The 19140-nt window shown below is 40.2% G+C and overlaps 1 protein-coding gene across 2 annotated transcripts in view; it reads left to right on the top strand.

Annotated features, from left to right (window-relative positions):
- acot7 (acyl-CoA thioesterase 7) overlaps positions 1–16965 on the top strand; it is a 34854-nt gene extending 17889 nt beyond the window's left edge. For both annotated transcript variants that reach the window (XM_088290972.1, XM_088290971.1), the window contains 3 exons: positions 6192–6308; positions 7529–7713; positions 16573–16965. In XM_088290972.1, coding sequence (XP_088147098.1) covers positions 6192–6308; positions 7529–7713; positions 16573–16671 — 401 coding nt within the window. In that variant the 3' untranslated portion in view covers positions 16672–16965. The remainder of the gene's footprint in view (positions 1–6191; positions 6309–7528; positions 7714–16572) is intronic.
- Positions 16966–19140: the final 2175 nt, after the last annotated feature.

The raw sequence follows: 19140 nt of genomic DNA, 5'->3' as shown, positions 1-19140 counted from the left end.
AAAATGACAAAATGGCCACACCCTGAGTTGGCTAAATACCTGTTGATTTTGCTGCTTAACGCATATTCCACAAACATCATGCAGTTCAACCACAGATGAAAATAGACTGGTCATTCAGGAAAATCAACACATTTTCCCAAAATTCACGATGGCCAGCACACCCCTGGGCACATCTCGTTTTTTATTGCTGAGCCTCCAAACATGCAGCCATAAGCAGAATGTTCTGATTAGCATTTATATTTACTTCATGGAGTATAAAAAAAATATATGCTCCCCTTCAAAGTGTTCGGCCTTTTCAATTTTATATGCTTTATCTTTTTCACGGATTTCAATGACATTCACAAGTTCAAACTCCGCGTTCCCTGATTTCCAGACAGCCTTCATTGTCAGTGAATCACACCTCACAGGTCAGTACGCCCTTATTGACAAAAGACAATTGGCTGCGTTAGTCTAAATGTGAGAATCCATGTAAATGAAAGTCACTTGAAATAAGAACGAACGGGAGAATCAAGGCCTAAATGCACGGGCAGGGTTTGTGATGATGTTCCTAGCCAATGTTCAAAATGTTAATTACCAGAGAGAGACTGATGTCTTTAAACTTCACATTCCCTCCAGTCTCACTTGAACATTTCTTTTCTTTGCTGCATATTCACAGTTTTCTGCCCACTTCTCCTCATGAATCTTGCCCCACACCACCATTAGTCCATGTTCTAAGGAAGTGTACCACCTGTTTCCATGGAAACACCAGTTGATTTCCACTGGTGGACCCATTGCAGTCTAATTAAAATAACATATATTTTAGATAGCAACGACAACAGTTCTCTGTTGGAAATGACAAAACATTAAACTATAAAATGATGAGTGATATGCGCAAAACCAAATTTGTTTTTTGGGGGGGTGGTGGTATGTCATTTCTAACTTCATGATTATGTTCTTTTCTAGTTTTTTGTTGTATTCACCTGAGACTCAGCACTGCAATCTTTGCATTAGCGCTCAGAAATTTTATTTAAAGTCCAACATATTTTAATATATAAATAAAAGTGACATAACAATAATCTCACCAACGAATGAGAGGACAACCAAGTGTTACGGTGCAGCTACAGTAGGCTACTGTATGTATATGCAAATTAAATAAATTTTAGTTACCAGGCCGTCCTTGGGATGGAATCCATAATATCATTGAAAATTTTGCGAGGTCGAACATACACAGCAGATCTTTGCTCTTTTATCATGTCAAATATATTTTTGCATAAACATTTTTTTCCAACTGAACCAAAGACATAAATGTATTCAAAAAGATTGTTGTTAAGAACGTCTGAAAACTGTGACCAAAAAGTCTTTTTTTGGGTTACCTTATTTATGACAATACAAATGGCAAAATATTGTTGTAATGAAGTCATTATGACGTGGTGCATTTCTGTGCCCCTGCAAGCTACAAGGACAATAACAAACATCCACTTATTAAATCTAGCATTTCCCTCAAGAAAGTCCATCTCAATTGCTGTGCCTGTTGCTGAGTATGCACAATAACAGAGTCAGCACTTCTTGGTAATTTTGTAAAGTAATGTGCTTAGTAAAGCCTAAAGGAGAATACTTAGAAAAACAACAGTTTATGGCGGTTTCCGCAATGATGTGGAGAGATTGCTGGGAGGCACCAACATTAACAGAAGCCGTTTCCATAGTTACAGCTCATTAGGAGGCAGTTTGAGCAATTTGATGCTGTCCACGATCAAAGCACTCAGAGGGGGGCGGGCGGTTGAAGAAGACCAAGGTGAGGAGAGGGCGACGATGGGAGCTTAAGCAGTGATAAAAGGACCTGTAGTAGTTAAAGGTTTTCTGATGGACCACTTGGGCATCAATATAATGATTGCTTTTACTAAAATTCAGAAAATCAAGAATAGAATAAAAATAAACATAGTAGTGGAAGGGGTAATTTTGAGCAAATCATGCCTGCCTTCTGGGACGTCTACAATGTGTGAATGATTCGATTTGAAGACTTTGCTAGTTAATAGATCAAAACGTATCATAGCAAACTGCAGGTATGACGTCAGAGCTTTCTGCTTACATGCTCAGCAAGCACTTTAAAGCGCATATAAAGATTTGTTTCTAAATACATGATGCATGTTTGAAGGTAATTGCTGAAAACAGTGTTGAAAATAGATGGATGTAAGACCAACTGCAGATGCAGAACCACACAAAAGGAAAAAAATAGATAGACTGTTCAGTCTGCACCATTATATTTGCCTTTTAGCAATGCTGTGATGACCAACACTGTCACTCAATAGAGGGTCGACCTCCACAAAGGCTGAGCTGTTATCGAGGTAGATTCGGTGCCATAAACTGTTAGCAAAATGGAACAACCTGTATTTGTGTTTATCCATCAATGTCCCTTATTGATGCCTCAAACTGTGAAACTATATTCCTTCATCCACACCTTTTTTGGGATCCAAACCAAAATGCAAATGGCTCTTACTTGGCCTAAGCACCATCCCTCTACAAAGTGTTGTGGATATTGGCTAATACTTTTGCACTGCACACAGTACTCACAAAATAAATTGCTCTTTACAGCATATTAAAAGAAAATAATGGTGTACGTTAGTATGAAAGGTGTGTGTGCGTATGTGTATTTGTGTCTTTGACTTAGTGAACATTAAATGTGACAATTATTGAGTTCGCAATGCATCTCCAAGTTCCTCCCAGATGAGTCACCTTTTGTGTCATCTACGCAAACAAGCAAAGTTTCTTTTTTTCCCTTCACAATACAGTGAGCTAGACTATCCCGTAATCAAGCCCAGGGGCCCATCTATCTTGTGGTGTCAAGACTGTGAGAGGTCATGCAGACCTCACTCTTTTTCGCTCACTCCTCTATACCTCAGCGGGCCCTCGTGTAATGTGCAAAGTCTGGGTGGGTTCGTATGCAATGTTGGTGCGCTCTTAAGACTGCCTTGGAAGATTTCCCTCTACTGTTCGACTACCATTGGAGATTTGGGGGAATAGTGGCAACGAGTGTGATCAGAGAGGTACTTTGCCCTCTGGCAAACTGGGCTGCACTGGGGACTTGCTTACTAATTGGACTTTTCCGCCTTTTGTAGTACACTCTCTTCCCTCTTCGCACACAGTGACACCATGACACCCCACCCCCTTCAACTCCCTCCCCCCACCCCCACCCTCATCCACCCTCTGGCTTGTTCCCTCCTTACGGCAAAGGGAGTCATAGTGTGCCATGTCACCCTGTGAATGTGTAACGGAGGCCCTTGGGCTGTCTTGGCCTTGCTTGTCCTCATTTTCAGTTTTCAGTCTCACATTTAGTCGCACCATCAACCTTTTACGTCAGCTCTCCAGTACATGCTGTAATGGGAACTGTATTCGTTGCTATACTGTAGCGTGAACCTCTGTTTATCATTGAACATTCTTGAACCCGGAGTACTGTGATGGGGTCTCACACTGACGAGTTTAACAGCGTTTATCGTTTTGATTTTCTCCTAAACAACAATGAAAGAACATCAGAAATTCCGCTTCATATGGGCTACTTTGTTGGTTGCTTCCACAGATCCACTGACCACAGTGATGAATACTGACACAAGTATTCTTGTTTCACCTTTGTTTGTTCCTCAATGGGGAAATTGCAATATGCAGTGTTATGGTATATGTATGATGTGCGCGGTGAATTCGTTTTCACTAACTAATGGGATTCAGTTCTCTAACTCACTTGAGTCAATGTTGTTGTACATACAGTAGCAAGAGCCAGCCAGAGAACTCATGTCTTACTGTTGTGCAGCATTTTGTCTCGCTTCTGCTATAATATTGTTCACTTCTTTCACACTCTGCTTCTCTTTCAGGCTTTTGTGCAGTGCACTGCTGCCATGTGGGCCACTGTCTACAATTAAGTGCTGCACATTTGGGTCAGTCTGACCTGCTGTTCTAAACTGTGGCCACATCGTGTGTCTATGGTCACAAATTATTCTCATTCTGTCGCAGCAAGCCATTTTTATTTGTAGCAAATAAAAGGCTCTCTCTAAAATGTGAAAAATCCAATGACACTCTCTGTGTATACAAGTTTGATTTTACTCTGTCATTCGGAATTAGTATCCTCGCTGAAACTGTTCAATGCCATGGTGGAAGCATAGACTTGGCCATGAGGTCTTGGTTACAATGGATTAATAATTTAGCACTAAGGGGATTCATTCAAATATATTGTATTGAAACATTAAATACAGTTGAAGTGTATTCAACAAATTTGTAATATTAATATGTTGCAAAAATGTAATCAAGTAATTTTTGGGCATGCCTGTAAGAGGGATCCTACACATTTCGACAACCACTCATAAAGACACTGGTGTTGACTTTGAGCTAGATTACATCTGGGTCTTCAGGAGCGACCGGCTTGGAACAATAGACTGCCTGTAAAGATCTATGATGTATTTGTTGCATCTGTAACTAGCCCGTGTTTTTTTGTTCAGTGATTGTGATCGGGATTAGCTGGTTTGCACAGTCGTACATGTCCAGAATATCAGCGTCAGCCTGATATTTAAAGGGCATCAGGCAGCGTTAGATGAGCGCAGAGGAGATGACTGGACATTAAGAAGTGACATCAGATTCGTGAATGAAAATATTTTTGACAGCACGGGAAATGGGAAGTCACGCGAGGCACAATTGAAAGAGGCAGAATCAGGAGTTTACTCTATTCTCCATTTAAAATGTAGGACTTTTCATGGATTTAGGAGGAACAAAAATGGAATACAAAAACTTTATTCCAAATCAACTGAACAGGCTGTCTTTTATGTGAATGCAGCCGGCAGCACATTCTTGTTTGTACTCCCACACATCAAGCTCCCTACATTGTGCAGATGGTCAGAGCCAAAAAAGCCATCCTGAGCAGACTTATTGATTTTGTGTTGCATGTGAGACTCGGGGGAATGAATCTGGCAACTACATTTAATTACTCGAAATTGCAGTTCTTTGTGCTATGAGTGGGGCACGTTCCTCCCTAAAGGTAATGTTTCCTATTAGGAAGTACTGTCTTTTGAAAGTAAATGATGAGGAAGGCAGCAAGGAATCAGGTAATGGCTAGTTTGCTTTTATGGCCTACTATTCAAATAAATTGTTTCTCTTTGAATCCTCCCTACATGCACCTCCAAAATATGCCTTTTGGCCAAATACTGTTTTCTCAATTATATCTGTTTATCTTTAATCTCCCAAAAACAAAACACTACTTGTAAAAACAAAGAAAGTAACAATGAATTGCATTTTCTTGCTAGGTGTTATGCGCTGTTCACCAGTGCCGATCATAATCTATTGCGCTTTATGTAATGACTAGAACACACATTGGGAGTGACATCAGTAGTGTGGTTGTAATTATTGACATGTCTCTCAGTCAATGAAAATGGTATTGACTAAAAAGCTGATTATTATAAGATTATTACTACATAATAATCAAATAACTTTGAAAGTAGTCCAGTGTTTCAACATCCAAACCAATTGCGCATTTGGTTCAAATCAGTCCAGCAATGGTGCTTCTGTTTGAAAACCGCAAGAATCAGTTTCCTTCATTTCCAGTACAAATTCATAAACAAATCATTTCAATGATTGCATCTACATTTGTGCTTCCTTAAAATGTGCAGCTTTCATTGCTCTCTCTGCTCACTCTGTTTCTTAGCTCTTTAAAAATTAATCAACTTTTGATGTTAAGTTTGGCAAAGTGCCTTGCATGCTTTCTGGATTAATTGACATGGTCTTAAAAGTGAAAAATTACCCAAAATAAATATTACCTTGGTTTCTCAGCACCAAATAATGCTGGTTCGCGAGGCACTGTCACCTCACTGGAAGAAGGTCTCCGTTTCACCCAATAAAGTCTGTGAAACAATTTAAAATCCTTTGTATATTCTTCCTGTGCTTGTCGGGGTTTTGTGTGGGAATTCCAGCATCCTATATACGCAAAAAAACATGGACATCTTAAGTTCATTGAACACTCTAAATGGTCATTTCACGTGCACACTTGTTAGAATACTTTGTAACATTGTTAACCTATACCAAGGTGCTTCGAAATTCATGACGTTCTTGATATTGTACAACTCCAGATTCCACTCTACTTCGTTCTTTTAGCACTTCAGATGGAAAATCTAACCCATCTGCTGATCGTCTTGTAGCTTTCTAGCATGTGACTGAAGTATGCGCGCTTGTGTGTTAAACAGGTGTAACCATGAAGCTGATGGATGAGGTTGCGGGCATTGTGGCGGCACGTCACTGCAACACCAACATTGTCACTGCCTCTGTGGACGCCATCAACTTTCATCGCAAGATTAAGAAAGGTTAGCAAGTCAATACATTGAGAACTAATCCAAAATTGGATGAGACCACTTCGGTTTTGGAATAAAATGATTTATGTATTTAATGAAATTATTTATGAAAAAACAAAATGATGAGGGGAGTCCATAAAGTCTGGTTACAAGGTAAAAAAAAATCACATACCCCTGAAAACAAAATTTCTTTATTCAGTTGTAATGTTGATGACTAATAATTTCAACACAATTTCCATCATTTTCAATGCATAATTTAATACTTGTTGCAAAATTCAGGAAAAATCGATGGGAGGAAAAATAATTTGAATAAATGACATTTTGAAATTCCCCATGCACCCAGAATTTGACGAGGACATTTGTATTTTATAAATTTAAAAAATATTTTACACGCTCAGTTGAACTTTTACCTACTAATGACCTGGCCCATCTGCTTGATTTATACGTTTAACTCGCCCTCAAACTTTTGCCCACCATTGATCGAGATGCTTGCAAAAGTTTTATTCCGCTCATTTTAAAATGATGCTTTTTCTAAAAATGCTTGATGGCAACCCATAAGTCTACACAATCCAAACAGACTTGTTTTTCCGCCTATGGATGCAGAGGACAGGATAACATTTCATGTGACAATCAATGTTTGGAGGACAGACAAAGACATGTTCATTTTCCTTGTACTCTAGTTTATTATTTGAGCTTCAAAATAGAACTCAGACTGCAGGGATAATGCCTTCCTTCCATGTTACCGTGGCAACCCGCAGTAATAACGCACTTTGAGCACATTAAAAGGAGTAAAGAAACAACCCCACTGACAAATTTGAAGGAACGCTCATTTTAATGAAAGTGCATGCAGAGTTAACTTATTTATTTCATCAAAATATGTATACATATTATCATAGATTTAATTAAACAGAAAAAAATGTCAGGTCACAGTTCTTAAATTTCTTGAGCGTGTCTTTGCATCTCTCAGTGGAAGATCAACATGTTGTTTATTATATAACATTGCAAATCCATTGCAAGATTGCATGATTTGTTTCTCCTACCTGGCTTGTTACCAGCAGCTCTTTAAATATCATAAAGATCCATATAAAGTCTGTCATTTTGATTTGGCAAGCAATGTTTTACTTGTTTCACATTTGATGACACTTGAGTAACCTATGTTATCAATTCGGCAGCGTGGGACTGTATGTAAACACACAAAAGACATTTTCCTTTTTCCTCTTCCCCCTGTCTAGGCTGTGTGGTGACCGTGACAGGCCGTCTCACGTTCATCAGCAACAAGTCCATGGAAATAGAAGTGGTGGTGGATGCCTGCTCGCTGGTTGACACGGAGAAAGTTAGCTATCGTGCAGTCTCTGCCTTCTTCACTTTCATCTCGCTGGACAAGTTCGGCAAAGCTCAGCCCGTCCCTCCTCTTAAGGTTGGTACCCTCTTGTGTATTCTTCAGTATGATGCTATGCTCTGATACAATATATCACATTATTCAATCCTTGTCCATGTCCTTGAAGTCTGACACCTTATAGTGTGATTTAGGTTTGAGATATTACGTACATTCAGTGATTTGTACAACGGTATTAAATTTGGAATGATTTGGTTTGACTTGTTTGTCATAAATCCAATCTTGTATTCAAATTGTACACAAGTTGCGGCGTTGCCTGGATACCAATGTATTTTTAGAGTGCGTCTGGATCCAAGGGAACAAAATATATTAAAATCCTCAAATTTAGAAATCAATGACATGATCACAATGTGTGAGCTTGTTCAATAGGATTGCATAAAACATGACATTGCAGCCTCAGAGCATGCACATTAGAACATCTATTTAATTAATTGTCATTTTTTGACCAAGTCACATATTGTGCATAAAAATTATACAATTTATCTCTGGGATCATCCTTGTACCACGAAGAGCCTTAATGTGGGCGATTTCAGTTCTTTTTAGCGCTCAATATTGACCATTTTGAGCAAGAGTGAGGATTTTTAAGCAGCATAACATTCAGCCACTAACACAAACACAAGTAAATAATTATAATTAGATATGTTAAACAAGAGCTCCATGGTGGTTGACTGGCTAGCACGTTGGCCTCCCAGTTCAGAGTCCACCCGTTTTTTAAATTCTTTTTTTTACATCTCACGACTTGGCCATTTTGTCACTTGAAGTCGACTGAAAATGCTTTCACAGTTGCTCAGGGCTCAGATAACGACCAATCATGGCTCAGCTTCAGCAAATTGGTGACTCGTGATTGGTCGTTACCGGAGCCCTGAGCAACTGTGACAAAATGGCCGCCCCATGAGATGGCTAAAAATGGCTCGATTTTGCTACTTAACTCATATTCCACAAACACAATAGTAATCAGTATGCCATGTTTAGACTAGTGAAAGCACAGAGAACATTTTGTTGCAAATCCTTTTTTACTTCCCTTTTAACTCATTCACTACCATTGACGGATATTGACGTACTTTCATTTTACCTGGGCTGGCAGTGAATGAGTTAAGAAACCAGTTCAAAAGTGACTTGTGACATAAGTGTTTACATTTTAAAAAGGCCAAAGCAGAAACTAACATTAGCCAGTGGACTGAGATTCGTTAAGTGGGAGAAGTTGGTGGTGGTATTTTAAGGATTATAATCTGATGATCATCATTAGGAGTATTTTTATCCTCCTTAAGGCAATCACCTGCCCACAATAGAGAGTCAGCGCCTCTAATTCTAATTTAAGTTCCATTTTATTAAATGCCTCGCTGTATGTTGCAGCATTATCGTGAGGAAGGTTGAATACAAATGTCCTACCAAGATCCCTGAATGTTTATTGAACATTTGGCTGATTTAGCACTTCCTATCTGCATATAAAGCTTCTGTGATTACCTGCTGAGTGCGATGGGAGACCTGCTGTTGGAGCTTGGTGTGCAGCACACCCGCATCTATATCCTGTTAATATGCAAACACACTACCATCTGTTTAAATGAGTAACTTCACTGTCTTCATGCAGCATTCTCCTGCCCTGTGAGTCTAGATACTGCACTGAACTTCATTTAGGTTCAAAACCTGGCCTCAGAAGTTGCAAAAAACTTCACTATTCCAATAGCTCTTTTTTGCATCGCGCACATTGGTTGTACGGTGACCTTATAACTATTACCCCACACAATAAGAAAGGTACGGTAATACAAGCGTGTAGTACGGTGTATACATTGAATTATGACTTCAAATGTCCTTAACTGTGCATTTGCCTTGATGTCTAGCTCAGCAGATCACATGCAGATAATAAGGTTTCACACATGAGTCCAATTTTCACCAGAACTCCCCTGTGGGACTTGGATGGATGGAAACTCTGTGATATTATTTGACCATGTGATGTCAAGTGATTCAATCAAACCTCAGATCAGTTTTTCCATGTTTTTAATTAGGGTGCCTTTCAATGATAATGCCAGTGCATCTTATTATGTTGATAAAGAACGTCAACTAATGTTAAAAATGACCATCTTTTATTGAACATGAAAAAATTTACTCTATAAATAAATTTACTTTGTAACACATTTCATACAAATGGATTATTCGTAGTCCTCTTGCAGAGTAGGTATGCTGGCTCTTTTGTGTGTACACTGCAGGGGGCATTGCAGTGAAGATTATATGAAAACACAAAAACAAGATCGGCACGGCAAAGCTGCTATAGTATGACTTATTTTTAGCGTAGAAACAATATTTGCTTCTATTTATTGTTGTGTCATCTTTTTGTTTATTATGCTGTTCCATTTGGGCTTGAATTTTCAATATTTCAAGAGGCATCTATTCAAGAGGGATAGCTATATCTTCCCTTATAGTTCTGTTAACTCACAGAAACTTTTAATATTTTCAGAATTTTGCAACTCTTGACATTTTCTGTCAAGATCTCATAGAATAGTTTGAGCCTATTTGCACTGGCTGTCGGTTCATTTTACGATCCAACATGAAATTCTGCATATTTAGTAGATCTTGTGTCTTTTCACTGTCTTGTCAGATCATTGCGGCCTGCTGACCGCCTTCTACTAGTTGTACCTGGTGCAAAATTAAAAACTAAACGTGACAAAGCTTTTGAGTCGGCTGCTCCCAAATGGTGGAATGCACTTCCACACGAGCTGAGAGCCGCCCCTTCTTTTAAAATATAATTTCTCTTTAGGCGTGTGTTCCAGTATCATTTAATTGCATTATTTCTTTATTTCAATCCATTTTTTGTTGTTTTTTTATTGCTATTTTATGCTCATATTTGATTGTACTTTGATTTTAATTAGTTGTATTTTAAATATGTGACACACTTAGAACCCTCTCTGTGAAAAGTCCACAAATAAATGTTACTTACTTTTCTTTTTTTTCCCTACATTAAATGTGTGTGCATGAGCTGTGGTAGTAAATGGGGGAGGGGTGCTGGGTGGTGGGAGTTGGAAACATACCTGTTTGCTTTGTTGGCGCCATATAGACATTTGAATCCAATCCACCTCTGCTGCCTGAATACATTTTCAAAAGCGCCCGCCGCTGTCCCCATTTCCATTTGACACAAACCTGCGTTTGTTTCGCCTTTTGTGTGCCTGCTTCCACGCATTCATTAGAGCCACTTTTCCATATCGAATGAGCTGCTCCTGTCTTTTGTTTTAATGGCACAGAACCGCAACCAGGACAGCCCTCGCTGTATTGTCGTGCCACAACTCGATTCGCTGAAAAGAGAAGCAAAACAACAAAAATGATCTCTCCTGATGATTTTAATAATTCATCATCGGCTCTGTAAATGGAACGTGCACAGCCGCAGTTCTGCTGGAGCGTGCCAAATGAAAAGTGTTCATGCGTGCATTTGTTGAGAGATAATGTTGGACATTAATACAGTCAGGTAGAAAGGATTGACATGCTTTTTTGACAGAGAATGCTCCCAAATGTTTGTGGATGTGTTAGTGTGCGTGTGTGTGTTTGTGTGTGCTCATTTGCGTATTCTCGTGCGTGTGTGCAATGTGCATTAGCTTGACGACATCACCAAGCATGTTTATTTCTCTGCGAAAGAGAGGCGGATGACTCTTGCTATTTCAGTCCTCCTGCTGTCTTAAACAAGGAACGAGGCGAGATCAAAATAAGCGAGCGCTCACGTGAACTCTATTACTGACTCCACACATAATGGAGATGCACTATCATAAGCTGGAAATAAGACAAAACACTTTAATCCAATTCACACCTGATGACAACCCTAACGATGGCGATGTGTCTTTAATGGGTGGAAACGCGACGATAACATTAATTGGCCGTGCAAACTAAATGATAGCGAGTATTCTGTACAGTAGTGTTGGCTAAATGCATCCACATATTATTGCAATAAAAAAAGATTTAGGCTTACACAAAAATTATTAATTAGCCACAGAGTTGACACTATTTGAAGGACAAGCCGATTATGACAGGATGCACAAGAATACCCCCAAATTGAAGATGAAATTGGCCATTTTGGGCAAATTCCGGTACCCTAAATGAGTCACGGGACACCTGTAGCACCTATAACTTAAACTTTTTACTTAATACATATATTCTATTAAATGTATTATTATCGTTTTTATTGTTATTAATATGAAACTTTGACAAATTGGGGGCAGATTCGGATTCAGCACAAAAAAATATTTTCTAAATGTTTATTTGAATCTCTGATTAAAAATTTGTTGACCAGTATTTTTTTTTTTTTTTAATGGGTTTGCAATATCTCTGTTTCATATTACGAGCATCATCACGGAATGATATCGACTCACTTCCCAAGACAGTGCTGTATGCAGTGTTTGAACGACTGAGCTGTGCTATGAAGAACGGCAAATCCATGACTTATTTATTTGTTTATTTATTTAGAGGGACTATAATTGCCCATGGACACCCCAAGCCTTATGAAAGGACAACCAGTACTTTTAGAATAAACAGGGATTCAGTATAAGCACAAGAACAGCAAATAGGTGGATTTTTCAGCATTGACTTGCTAATATGCCGTTGAACATTGTACTCACATGTAGTCCGTTGCAATGACTCATTCATCAGTTCTTGCAGCTGCAATTAAAACTTGTAATATAAAGCTTAGATTTACGTTTGAGTCACCATACATGATCTTTGAATAGACAGCAACACAATCAAACGGTTGTGCTTTCACCGATTAATATTTCATGACAGATTCAACTCCAGTTGTGCTCTATAAATAGTGCAGGTGAAAGACAGATTCTGCTATTTTTGACTGCAGGTGCTTCCCCCACCCTAGCACCCCTTTCTCGCAACCAGGCTTCCTCCCCACTGAGCCCACTCTGTGTCTATTTATAGAATTTCCCATTTTAGCTCAGCAGGGTCTCAGCAATTGTGTGTGTGTGTGTGTGTGTGTGTGTGTGTGTGTGTATGGAGGGGTATGTCATGTAAATTGGGGAAGGAGGACAGGATGGGGGTGGGGCAGGCAGGGTCTGGTGGTAACTCCCGCAAAAAGTAGCACCATCATTTTTGTGTTGGGCTACGAAAAAGAAAAGAGAAGCAATGATGACTGCCAGCACCCTTCGTTGTGTTCCGCTTGTATGCTGTACATATACAGCAGAGTATAACACGATATATGACATGCCATCGGAAGGGCAGCACTTGTCAATGTGCACTTCTCTCCTGGTCTGTTTGAGAGTCAGGCCACACTCACTACACTTGCTAGTCCCTCCCCTCTCTTTTCTTCCCCTGTCCTCCACCCTTCTCATCTGAATCCGTCTAACTTCTGGCATCTCCTTCCCCAGTTCTTTCCTGCCTTCCTTCTCTTCCTTCCATTCTTTATATCACCCAGTAAATCAGCATTCTGACCTCTGTTGCTCCCTTTCCTTGTACTTCATAATCATTTCTCTCACTATCTTTTGTTATTCTAGACCAATTGTCTCCCTCCTTCCTTCCCCCCTTCCATCCTTTTCTTTACTTCTGTCATTTCTGCCACTGAAACTCATTCCACTTATACTTTATGAGGTGACTCACATTTTCTCTCTGCCTCCTTTTACCTTCTGACTCAGTTCTTTCCTTGTTTTCTTCCTGCCTTGCCCTTTAGTGGTTTCTCGTCCTTTTTCCTTCCATCTTTACTTCCTTTCCTCATACCGCCATCCTTACTTCCTCTTCTTCTTTTGAATCTGCCTTCCTCCTGACTTCCTTAGTGGCAGCGACTCTGCTGGCGTCCCTTTACATGAAAACGAGCCTGGTTGTCATGGCAATGTGCTGTAGTCCAAGTAATGCAGTGGTTATTTTTAGACGCCAGGCCTTAACTCAATAATCAACGGGTTAATGGCGACAAGCGTGACAGAGTTCAATTATATGTGACTGCATCCCCATGTTTTTTTCCTCGCATAATAAACAATCATAGCTGTAAAGTATACGATTTAAGGTTGAAATTGTATGTTGTGTACATTTTATTATAATTGTATTATCATTCTAAAAACAAGGAAACAGTTTTGTATTGTCAAGAGTTTATATTCTTGTTTTCTGAAATGACAATTGAGTTTGTGTCCAACCTTTACCAAAATAATCAACATTTAAAGTAATCTCTGAGACACTGACATTTGGTGTACACAGTAGAACTAAAATTTGAAACACAATGCTGCTTGACGGGAGCTGGTAGTCATTAGCAGTAGGATAATCATAGGTATTAATCTGCAGCTGCTATGTGAATAACGATTTCAAGGGAACACAAAGTACACTTTCAATTGGGGGTCTCAGTAATACTCTCTTTCTCTCTCAGTCAATAAAAATAGACAATGTGTCATGATCTGTTCTGGTTGCTTTTGGTTTAGTATTTAGTCTCAGGTTTTCTTTGGGTTTCTTTGTCTTGTCTCGCTCAGCTTATTGTGTCCACCTGTGATTGTGGTCCCATTTGTTAGCGTTAGCCAATCAGCACCTTCCAACCCTTTGTGTCTTGTCCAGGTGTTCCTCATTGTCTCGTCAATTTGTTTGTATTTAGTTCCATGGTTCCGGTCAGGCCTTGTCTTGTCATTCCTTTTTCCCCAGTGGTGGTTGGCTTACATGTTTCAGTGCTATTTTCTACTTTAGTGTGTTTTGTTTATTTGAGTTCCTTGTTTGCCATATAGTTTTCTTTGAAACGCTTTTTGTTTACACCACTCCCTGCATTTGGGTCCATGTCAAAAATCCAGCATACCGTACTTGACACAAAGCCATTAATGATTGCTGATAACATAAACTACTGCTGAACAACGTCTTGTACATTTCTGGCAAGTGGTATTTATCTGGTTTTGAAACAATTAAATTCACTTTGTATTGCTTGTTTTGAAAATTATTTTGATGGAATAACGTATGATTTTACATTAAATTCCAGAGCACTATCGATACTTAATTCAAGCCGATCTGCCCTTGGTGCCATGATTTTATGTATTTTATTTTTTTCTTCTGCCATCTTAGAATTAGATAGAGAGGCTATAAAATAGTTATAAACATGAACTAAGTCCAATTTGTTTTCGATTTCAAATGAGTGCTAAAATAAGGCTTCTGTTGTGTGCAACAGTCCAATGTAATTGGACGAAGACTAAGTGATATTATGCTTAAACTGGTCACATTTCAATAAACTTTGAGCTTGAGCAAATGCTTTTTTAACAGATGGTGAGATTTGCTTCCACCAACACAAATCTGCTGCGCTGACTCCAACTTATGTGTTTCACATCAAAGCAATTTAGAGTTAGCGCACCAACAAACTTGTGCCTCCAATGGCCAATACACTACACACAGACAAAATTATATTGCTTAGCCAGTCACCGCACTGACAGTGACTGAAGTGACCATTGTATTCGTAGATCGAGTTCAGGGGTGCCAAAGTCCAGTCCTCAACAACCCCAGCCTGTTTTAGGCATATCCCTATTCCAACACACCTGATTCTAATGATCAACTTGAGCAAGCTTTGCAAAAGAAGAAAAAAAAAAGTTACCAATATTCTGGGAATACAGTCAACAAGATGTTCTAGGTCCTTTCTGTAACTTCAGTGAACCGCACAGCGCCTCACCAAGTTTATTGTAGTGAATATCAAAGATGTTTGATAGGATTGAGGTCAGGCTGCTATTGAGGATGGGCTTGACTTTACATTTACATGGAGGAAAGTCCTCTTGAGCGGGTTTGTGGCTCTTTATCACTATATCAAAGTGCCATCGCATTTGAGAGGTGACCCCTACTCCTTTCCCAAAATGCTGACATTTTGTCGTATGTGTTGCCAAATTGCTCCTTCCATAAAGTTAAAGTACCATCTGTCAGCTCATTGCTCTGTGCGCTGCTGAGTGGCAGGTGCTCATGAATGTGCCAACACCCTGGTGTGAGCAGATTGGAGAGCCTCTATCTGAATAAGCCATGAATGCTGATATTCACTTGCAGTGTATATTTAAAAATCAAGAGTCGCACGCGTGCTTCCCTGTCTGGTGAGGTAGAAGACTGAGCGTATCGGCTGCGCCGTGGAAGTTACCACGGGTGCTGTTGCTGTGGGTGGCTGTGTAATTTTAAGTGGGTAGACAGTCTAATTAAACTACAAGATAGCACATGGCTAACCCGGTGAATTTAAAGCCGACTTGAACTAAGTGAGGGTGGAAAAGGAGATTTGTACTTCACAGTCAACCCTGTGAAATTCAATCATAGCAGTGATGAGCCTTGTTGTTGCGATTGCTTTAACAAGATATTATGTTGTCCCCATCACAAAATCTTGACTGACTAATGTAAAATAACTTATGGGTAGCGGGTATGGGTTCGGCCGACTGGTTAGCACATCCGACTCACAGTTCGGAGGTACAGGGTTCGATTCTGGCTCCAAACTTCCTGTGTGGTGTTTGCATGTTTGCCACGTGCCCATCAGCTGAGATAGGCTGCAGCCCACCTGTGACCCTTGCGGCTCAGATAATGAATGGATAGTTCTCTATTTTATGCAGCACAACAACAGCCACAATGATAAAAGATACAGTATTCTTTAAGTTTTGTAAAACCTCTTACTGTGTAGGTCAAGTTAGTAAACTTACTCACATTGTTGCTTTCTTTATTTAGTTAACATATCCGGTTTATTGAAGATCATTGTCCATGGGTGTAAATGTGAATGTGAATGTAGATGGATGTTTCTCTATGGGCCCTGCAATTGGAGTACCTTGCCTCTCGCTCAAAGTTAACTGGGATAGGCTTTGCCTCACATTCGACCCTATTGAGAGGAATTGGTACATTGCATTATGCTTTTTATATTTCAATTTTATGATGGTAGTGAATGGGATTATGTTTTGCATGGGGACAATATCTTTTTCTTTCTTTTCTATTCAGGTTAATGGCGAGGAGGAGCAGAAGCGTTATGATGAAGGCCAAGCCCGTTACCTCTTTAATAAAGCCAAGAGACTTGCAGAGAAGGAGGCCAAGCAGTGACACGGCTGCAACACAACACCAAAGGAAAACAAAGTCCCTTTTCTCATCTTTTTCTGAAATTGTAGCCTCTTCCTGAACCTTTGAACCTTGTCATGCACCAAAGCGATCATATATTATATATATATATATATTGTGTGTGTTTGTGTAAAGAGAGAGTCAGAGAAATATTTTGACATGCAACTAATGACTAGACTTTGATTAGAAGCTTTTCAAACGACTTGAATCCAGGGTAATAGTGTAAGTAAAAGATGAAAAAAACATAAAGGAGCAAATTAAAGATCCAAATGAGTCTGAGCTCTTGCCTCGTCCTTGCTTGTTTGATGATGATGATTATGTCGATGATGAGAAGGATGATGATGTCATTGTCTTCGATATATCGCTTGGTAGAGAAGACACACGCCACCCATCTTTTCTCCACAGTCGCTCACAGTGAAATCAAAAGGGAGAGGGGGAGGTGCAGAGGTGGCTTGGGGGGTTTTGACTCAACTCACATGTCTCCCACGCCTTCATACAACACCAAAGCCAACCCCCCGCCCCACCCTTGCTCTCCTGCGCGCTCACACTCTGCCTGACTGCTCTCTTTTCCTTCCTCCTGTGAGAAATGTGCACACTGATTCTCCATTCTTGCTGCTTGTCACTTCCATGTCGTTTTCACTGTTTCTGTGCCTCGACCTGCACAAATCTAAATTCAATGCCATTTACAGTACAAAAGTAGTAGTCGTTTACAAGAACTTTTCTAATGAGGAAGCCTTTGGAGCAATCTCCTTATGCAATTTGACCAATTTGCTTCAAGAAGCTGTACCAGCTTTTGATTCTCATAATCCATATATAGATCGAGCGATATATAGTATGACCACACCTGTTGGGTGCCTCTCAACCTGGGCAACTCCAGACTGGAAACAGAGTCTAATCCTTCTCGAGATGACTGGTACCGTAACCTGGGCTTCTTAACCTTGCACGGCATCTTAGGCTTCTTCCCTGCCAGTGAGGTGACATTCCACGTCCCTAGAGTCACCTTTTGTAGCCTGGGATTGGACTGCCAAGGTCTCTGCCTTTGGCCGCTCCCACTGCACCTGACCCTTTTGGACCCTCCCACAGGTGGTGCGCCACGTTTCCCCCATGGGAGCGGGCCCAGCCATGAGGTGCTCGCTAACGAGCCCCACCTCCGCAGCAGGGATCCGCAGTAAATCGTGTCCAGGCAAGGAAAATTGATTTCTATTAATTTTATATGGCAACCAGTTCAGGATGTACCCCGCCTACTGCCCGACGACAGCTTGGATAGGTTCCGGCATGCTCAGGAGCATCGACGTCTCATGATGTCAAAATGTGAGCTGCCTGACAAAGACACTTATTTAATTCCTAATTCAAATAGAACGAGGCCATTTTTTTGGATGATGTCTCAAACACCTGTTGTGAATTTTGTGATTTACCTGTTTGTAAGGAAACTACAAGTTGTGCTAAAAGATTTGCCATGAGATTTAAAAGTGCACGAGAATGAAGAGTGAGAAAGGTGATGAAAAGGCTGCCGGCGGAGAGTCACTGAACTAAAGCACCTTTTTTGCTCTGACTCCTTGTGCCAGTGCTAAATGATTTGTCATTGGATCTTCAAGATTATTGTTTTTGTGCCCTGTGTCCCTCCAGCACAGCGGGCTTGCTTTTCATTCTCCCCATGAAAATTAAGTTAGGCCCAATCTTCCACTAGGGGGTTTGAATCTATTTTTAACCATCGAGAGATTGAAGCATTTTGAGGGAAAAAGAGAACACAATCCATTTCAGAAAACTATACATGACCTCTTCCCATTAAAATGCAATTACGTGCGCCGCTCTAAAACATCTCGTGTCATCACATGTGAATTTGCACCATTGTTTTCAGCCATTTCATTTTGGCTGGTTGCAGCTGGCTGTCACACATCAAGCCACAATATGGTAACTATGGTTACCAAGAGTATATGGCATACAGCAGTTTTTAAATAGATGCTATACTATTATCAATTAAGCCTCAAACTTTGGCTTCAAATTACATTGTTGAATATTTGGTGCAAGCCTACTTTAGCATGTTTGGTCATTTGGTTGACCGCGCTGCACCTTGGTGCGCGTTCCGGTAGACCGAGGGTATTTTCTTTCACAAGCCTCTCGTGCACCTGACAATTGGTTGTCTGAAAGACTGCATTTAAGACGAGGTGGAAGCAGGTCTAAGTTGTGGTGCAAGTTGTGTATCATGAATTTAATTGAGGTGCAGGCAGACTCTCAGCTCTGAGAATATGTGCAGTCGTTGTATTTTATTCCGAAACATGGCAACAGTGTGCATCAAACAAAGGCGGAAGGCGGTCTTGTGTTCACTTTACAGCGGTGATCAGTGATCGCCCTCGCCAACTTTCTATCATCCACCCGTGGACGCCTGCTTGCAGTTCCGTATAAACGTACTTTGTGCACTTCGATCTTCTACACGGACTCCAGCGAGTTTATTTC

Source organism: Idiotropiscis lumnitzeri, chromosome 3, assembly GCF_059441095.1.
Source record: "Idiotropiscis lumnitzeri isolate Australia: NSW breed Sydney's pygmy pipehorse chromosome 3, RoL_Ilum_1.0, whole genome shotgun sequence".
Classification (NCBI taxonomy): Eukaryota; Metazoa; Chordata; class Actinopteri; order Syngnathiformes; family Syngnathidae; genus Idiotropiscis; species Idiotropiscis lumnitzeri.
The sequence above is the reverse complement of the archived record's forward strand: the minus strand, read 5'-3'. Positions and strand labels throughout refer to the sequence as shown.